This window comes from Necator americanus, chromosome II (genome assembly GCF_031761385.1).
Source record: "Necator americanus strain Aroian chromosome II, whole genome shotgun sequence".
Classification (NCBI taxonomy): domain Eukaryota; kingdom Metazoa; phylum Nematoda; class Chromadorea; order Rhabditida; family Ancylostomatidae; genus Necator; species Necator americanus.
In genome coordinates, this window is record NC_087372.1 from 5428380 (window position 1) to 5435884 (window position 7505).

The following is a 7505-nucleotide window of genomic DNA, read 5'->3' on the forward strand; positions in this document are numbered from 1 at the left end:
GCCAGTTACACGTTCGTGAACCTCAAACGATTCTGAATTGAAGTGAACGTGGGGGCGCATCTCAAGCGGATCGACTAACGCCAGACACTTTATCCTTTACTTTTATCAGGTTTGTGACCTATACTATTTTCCACTTCTTGGGATTCAACATTAAGCTTTTCTGAATCGTCTTTTCTCCGGTCCTCCTACAGCCAAGACATAATCAGACATAATCTGCAGCCCTCACGTTTGCCAAGCATTTGACGTATGTTTCGCCGCGTCGTGAAGAAATCCCTAAGCAAGACTAAACTACCAGGAGTTAAAAGAACTGTCTGTCCCACAGGTGAGCGCGAAGGTCTTGGCAGCTAATTGGTCCGCAGCTTCCTTCACGGATGAAGGCTGCTTGTGCTGCTCCTACTCACCAATCTTTTCCGTTATTGTACAAGTCGTTATCTACATTAGTAGACCGTCCGAGTTATAATGAAATCTCCTTCATCATATCTGTGTGGTCCCAAATGGTATCATGAGTGTCCCACATGCTGGTGAGCAATTTTGAGAATCTCTTCGGTCACTGTTCTGTTTCGAACAACAAAAGTTACGAGTTCTTCTACTGATCTGGGACAATTTCTTGTGAAGATGTGTATGCGCACCATTATAATTACGTTAAGAGAATGCTCACTAGAATGGTCATTAAGTAACAAGATCCGCTGGTACGTTAGGAGTCAGAAGTTTTGCCAGTTCTCATGCTCTATACCCAAATGGAGAATCCAAGCTGGTGTTTTACCAGCGGAGACGCAGCAGTTGAAGAATGGAAGAGATCCGAGCAGATCCTACCGGGAAACTTTCAATATCAGGGCTAGAAAAGGTATGAATTCCGTTTTACTTGAGAAAGACTGCTACCGAAACATTATGTCAGCAAAGTTCTGCCACACTTGCTTAGAATTGCCCCACCTCACCCGTTCAAGAGCATACGTAAAGAACATCTTTGAAACTTTCTAAACTACTAAATCATACCAACACAGATCGATCAGCAGAGATAAAGTACTGATTTGTGATTGCAGCAAATATATAAGCAAGAGGATTCCATAGTTAGCTTCATTACATAAATCGCTTGGCTGTGCGACGGTTCATGACCTGCCGTCTTTGCCACCATACGTGAACGATCAAAAAGTGGTCAGTTTAAATTTATCAATGTGCGCTTAAACAACATTACATTCCGTATTTAGTTAAATTACAGACGGATCGCCAGCTGTTCACACTACAGCATCAACATCGAGCCCGTACGTCAGCAAAATGAATTTTGAGTGAATTCTCGTTAGAGCCTAAAAAGAGACCTCAATCACCAGTGAAGCCTAAAGAATCCGCTGCCATTCCACCGGAAATGCCCCAGAAAAGCCCAAATAAATCAGAAAAACTAAATGTCACTCCTGTCCCCTCGGCTGACGCCCAAGTAATCTAAGAAAGAGTTTTCAAACATACTGGTGCCACATTTTCCTGCAATTAGAGTGCCACGCCTAGGCAGCCTCCCAAAAACAGTACATGAGAACAACTGCTCATTTGTAACACCAACGGTGCCATTTTTACAGCAGTACGTATGATGTTCGACAAACAGTGTTCAAAAATACTCGGTGAGAGTATCGTAACAGGCTACACTGTAGAATTATCGTTAACAACCCTGAATCAGACGTGCCGAAGGGGAAATCCAACGGTGCTATGCGTTCAAAATTTCATCACCCTAGGCGTCTTCGTGGTAAATAACCCAGCTAGCTGCGTTTTTCATCGATCCCTAAACGACCGGTCCATCGCTGAAGCTAGTAAAGGGGTGTAGTGTAGCGGTTAGAGGTTCCGCTTCCTGCACGATCGATCGGAGATTCGAATCCGCCCTAGTGCTCACCAAGCCTTTCATCCCTCCGGGGTCGACAAATCGGTACCAGACTTGTCTGGAAGTATAAAAACACTGACACATCGGCTAGCCACCGCAAGTCATTGTATAGGCCAGATACACGTTCGTAAATCTCAAACGATTCTGAATTGAAGTGAACGTGGGGGACCATCCCAAGGATTGATTCACGCCAGACACTTTATGCTTTGTCCTTAATTACAGTATAAATTTCTGAGCAGCTCATTGCAGCATTCTAAGTGAGAATCGCAATACAGTTACTCTTAGACCAAGCCGTGTAGGATCCTCGAGAAGATGTAGCGCTCCTGGATCTGAAGGGATGAACCCATTAGTTATACTTGCAGCAGCAATACACTTCTGACACCCAAACCTTCACCTTGTGAGAGGAAGCGATCGGTGGTTCTCGTACAAAACCACAACAAGGTTTATAAAGCGATTTGTTATCAGTTAGTTCAGGTAAGTGAACTTCACCTCCGCTCGATATGTACTAATACTATGTCATAATCAAGTGATAATTTCAGTTTATGTTAGCTAGTAGTATTATAATTTGCTCAATCCACGTGAGATCGCAGACGCTAACCCATATGGCTCGCCGCGTAGAGAAATTACATGGCGATATCGTATTTTTCGACAAACTTAGGTCAAGTGTGAGTTCCAAAAGCGCATTGTACCAAATCCAGGATAAGGAATAAAGTAGTACTAGTTCAGAGGGACACATCATTGCGCATGCATGCACTTGTACCTATGATCGGTGGCATCTTCATGGCGAGCATCAACGTAGTTTTGATGCACCAGGTAATTCAGAGATTTAAAAAAAAAACTAATAAAAAACCGTAGTGGCATAGAGGAAGACATAGATTGACATTAAAGGCACCACCCCTCGAATCTGGGGTGGTACGAATTTCAGGTGGAGTATTCGTATACGGGATAGTAGAATATGGAGAGAAAAGTTATTCCGTCCATGTTTCCTAATTGCCGTAAAAAACGGTCCGAAAGATTCGGCGCCGCACAAGGCTGGCGTGCTCCAATCGAACTCGTTGTAGAAAGTAGCGCGCCGGAACGCTCGAAGCCGTATCTTCCTAGCCGTTTTTACGGCAATTAGAGAAAAATGGACGGAATCATCCTTCTGTCCATAACCTACTATTCCGTATACGAATACTCCGTGCCACTTCAGATTTGTGGGGTGATGCCTTTAGATTAAAAAAAAACAATTTACCGACTTCGACTCTTATTTTACCCCCGTCCTCCTCCCCAAATTTGACTATGTTCTTGTAATTTTTTTTAATACCAAAAAGATCCTTACTTCCTGAATTTGACAAAATGTTCCAACTATGCTAGACTGAAAAATGGTTGCACAAGGTCAAATATACGACCGAGGCGAAACTGAGCTATCTAATCGAACCGCACTGACGGATCAGAGCGAACTGATCCATGGTACAATTAGATGAGCTATCAGAAATCCTAGTAGTGCGATGGGTGCCTTCATCTGCTTCACCGTTAGATTAGAGCTAGCATGCGTCCCATTGCGAGAGCAACGGCTTACACAATTGTACTACAAGTTAGGTCATTTTGATTCTACAGTACTCCTGTTTAGTCTGATGAGCTTGCAGGTGTGATAACTGCAGTAATAATGTGTTTTCAGTGTTTTCAATACGGTATCAATATTGCAAGTAACTTATGTGGTATTATCTCAGTTGTTATCATATCGTTTCTTCTGTTCTCGGCTAGTCGTAAGTGATTTCGAATTAGAATCATAGGTGCGATAGAGAGGAGCCGGACCCTACTCGGATGAAGTGGGTTCAGCTCATGGAGTGCAGCTCAATGATGAGAATCCTTTCGTCAACCCTCTCCAAAAGTGAAAAGGGTTCTTTCGCAAGCCGTCAAGAAGAAATGGGAGTCTCTTCCCCAACCGTCCGAAAGTGAAGGAGGTCGTTTGGCCAACGGTTCAAGGTGAAGAGAGTTCTTTCGCATGCAGCCCAAAGGGATGGGGGTCCCTTCGCAAATCGTCCAAAAGTGAAAGGAGTCGGAACACCGGCTCCGACTATCCCGCGATATGTATGTATGATTGTATGATTGGTTACGATATCTATGATTACAATTCTACAAAATTCCAAAACCATTTCCTAGTATTGTTTTAGTGTTGTTAGCTCTGGATCTCTCTCGTTATCCGAACGATACGATGGGTGCTAGCCAAAATAGCATTCATATGTTCATGCATGTTGTGCGGGTTGCAATAGATAAGGAAGATCCTATTCTGAATAGGATTCTGTACGCTTTGCATGAAAAGGTAATTGTGACCAATAATCCTCGCAAAGAGTTAAATTTGAGCTCTCCGCATCCCTCCGTTTAGCTGAAGTGCTGCGGTTTCCACAGTATTAGTGATTATTATACTCAAAGTAAGGTCGAGTATCCACCACCAACTGAGGGAGAGGAACCGGTGAGCCTATGAAGGAGAATTGAAAGCATCACTCTAAGAATCTGGGGTGGTACGGGTTTCAGGTGGGTTGTGCTTATACGGAGTTGTAGATAGTGGGGAAGAGGGTGATTCCCTCCATTTCTCCCTGTATCAGTGGAAACGGACAACCCTGGAACGCTGTTTCTTACGGCGTCCTCAATTGCAGCGCGCCGCCCGTGCGCCGCCCCCGCTTGCGATTCGTCCGAGTGGGTTCTAGTGCAGCTAGTGGAAAAGTGAAATGATTTTTAAAAAAAGTGTTTGTTCTTTTTCTATCTTTTTTCTTTCTTTTCTTAACACCATCGAAGTTTGCGTACTATTTTGTAATATTTTCCTTTTTTCCAAATGTTTGCCAGCTTTCCGCTATTAATTTTGGGAATTAGAGGCTTTGCACAACTAGTGATTGAAGTAGATAAGTGATTTAAAAACTCGGCATGAAAAAAAAACAGGAGAAGTGGACAAAAATTGAGGAATGGGGGCAACTCTTGTTATGTAGAGAGTTCTAAACATATCGTGATCGCCAAGATTTCTTTTTATGACCTCATTTTGGGACCAGAAGAAACTTTTCATGACCCTGGATCGACCTGTCTGATAGTAGCAAGAGCGGGGCAACATTGATCGGATCAGCTGACTGCAACGTGTGATCCTGGCATTCTGGACATTTATCCACATACAAAACACGAATGTAAAAGTATCGCAACCCACTTCTGAAGGTCTACTCTATTTTTAAGGCAAAATAGAAGACAAACGTGCTCAAGTATCTATTTGTCATTCTCAAATAGATTGCGGATTAAGCACAAAAATAAACATTAGTAACAGTAAATAACAATAGAGGTGATTTTATGTAAACAAAATGTGACACCTGACACTGCATCGATCAATACTATAGTATTAAAATAACAAAGAATAAAACTCATTACTTCTTCTCGGGACCAACAAGCTCAATATAGTCATGTCGATGACCAAACGACCACCCCATATAATCGTAGGAGGGGCAGGGTTGTGCGGGGCGCAAACGTTGCGCATTGCAACGGAAGCCGCCAAAAGAAACAACACTCCGGGGTCGTGCATTTCCACTATTACAGGCAGAAGTGAACGGAATCACCCTCTTCCCCACTATCTACGAACCTGTACTGGCATAACCCACCTGAAACCCACACCACCACAGATTCGTGATGTGATGCCTTTAACAACAACAAACCAATTAACTCTACATAATTAAGCAAACATTTCGACTTTCCAATAGCTGGATACATAACTGTACCGAAGAAGCAACAGCGATATTCAATTCTACTCATATATGCTACGCACCAATGTTTTGCTGCGCTACAATCAATGAAAATGTCACATCTATTCGCCCATGCCCACCAGTGAGATGGGATGGTTTTAGTGAGCTTGTCCCGTAAGTTTTGATTTCCAAGCAAAATTATGGAACGTCGAAAAACTCTAAATTCATATTCAGGTCCAGCAAAATGTATCAAAAACCGTGCGCATGGCGTATCGCACGTAATTTCAAGAACAAAACTGTGAACGTTACAATTCTGTCATTAGTGAACGCGATTACGGCAATAGCGAATGCCGTACATCTATGGCGATGGAAACCAAAACCGAAACCACCGCCACCTGAGAACAAAAAAAAGAAAACCGGCTAGAACCTTCTATGATTATGTGATCCATTACTCTTCGACATAATTGACGTCAAATTGTTTAAATAATGAACTATTTTGATGCTATCGGTTTAAAATATCATTTCTGCAACACACTAGCACAACACGACCATTCATTGTCCTAAAAGCAACTTTGGTCACGATTTTGAAGTGGTTTGGAATCCATAGCGATAGCATAAAATTCAGATAGTACATAGATTGCCAAACCCAGCGTGATTACGCTCTTTCCCTAATCTTCGTAAAAAAAACACCGTGGGAATCGCTTTAGTCCCTACGAGGCACGTTAGAACGGTTCCGGTCCGGCCCGCTCAGTAGACTATTCATTTGTCTCACTTGAATAACCACTCAGCAAAATCATTGTTTGTGGCTATTGGAATACTCGACTAGTCGAACATTTAAATTCTAATCACTCTTAACAGGAAACTGAAGAGTAGTAAATTGTTAGTACTAAAATGCTTGAACTACTACTTTCAAAGTAATTTCAACTACAACTACTAGAAATTAAAATGAACTTTAAAAATTTACGAGAATGATACGCTGAATTTCCGAAAATAATACGCTACAATGATACGACTACAAACTAGGCATATCATGCTATTAATAACGCGCTTAGTCCGTGTGTATGTGTATGAGTGTGTGTGTGTGTGTGTGTGTGTGTGTGTGTGTGTGTGTGTGTGTGTGTGTGTGTGTGTGTGTGTGTGTGTGTGTGTGTGTGTGTGTGTTTGTTTGTGTCACGAAAATACTTCATAATGATTCAAAACTATGCACCGGTGGGGTGCCGAACCATTGCCATGCACTTGATAGGCGAGCTCTCTACCTCTTCACCATTGTCCGAAGTTCTCTAACCATGTATGTTGGCTTTAAAAGGCAAGTCAGTTTCTCTCATATGTTAGCGAGAGTAAACAAACTTTTATGTGAATGTATACTCCCAAAATTGCAAACTGTCATGCTGTGCAATAACGGGCTTATTCTGTTACGTGTTTGCGCCTGTGTATGCGTGTGTCTCAGTCAAGAAATTCCTCAGAGGGAGACAAATACTATGGCGTCGGTTTGGTGCGCTGGAACCTCAACACGGTAAAATTGGGTGAGACGTGTACTACGACGTTGAATTCGTGCCTCGGAGCCAGATAACTGTAAAATGGGGTGGAACGGGTCCCACGTGGTTCAAATGGTGCGCCGGTGCCAGAAAGCTAAGAGGGGGAGAGAAGGGTTCCATTGCGTCGGAGTGCGCGGGAGCACCAACGCAGTAGAATGGGTTTCCATGGTTCCTTCGCATATCTATTTCCCAGCATGTCTCTCTGATGCTGTTAACATCCTTTTTTCAAAGAGAAGAAACAAACGCGCTAGCGGCAGCTTAAATACAATACATAGTAACCAACAGTTTACGCTATCTGACCTAGAACGCTATTTTTATCGCTACGACAGTGATATTCACGTCTTCATGTCAGCACATCATTCTTTGCTAATAGATGAGAACGGAGCAGACTCATATTTCGAATAATGTTTC

General features: G+C 42.7%; 1 protein-coding gene across 2 annotated transcripts; it reads left to right on the forward strand.

Moving 5' to 3' along the window:
• Positions 1-787: 787 nt before the first annotated feature.
• On the forward strand, positions 788-5983 carry RB195_016927 (uncharacterized protein; the record flags this gene model as incomplete). Of its 2 annotated transcripts, XM_064183682.1 has the most annotated exons (11): positions 788-844; positions 1069-1152; positions 1217-1263; positions 2224-2335; positions 2401-2526; positions 2588-2674; positions 3522-3609; positions 4018-4166; positions 4230-4316; positions 5555-5733; positions 5794-5983. In XM_064183682.1, the coding sequence occupies 11 exons, from the start codon at positions 788-790 to the stop codon at positions 5981-5983; spliced, it is 1206 nt and encodes a 401-aa protein (XP_064039562.1). The 2 variants fall into 2 exon arrangements, with proteins under 2 accessions (XP_064039562.1, XP_064039563.1); XM_064183681.1 differs by lacking the exons at positions 1069-1152; positions 1217-1263; positions 2224-2335.
• Between the last annotated feature and the right edge of the window lie 1522 nt (positions 5984-7505).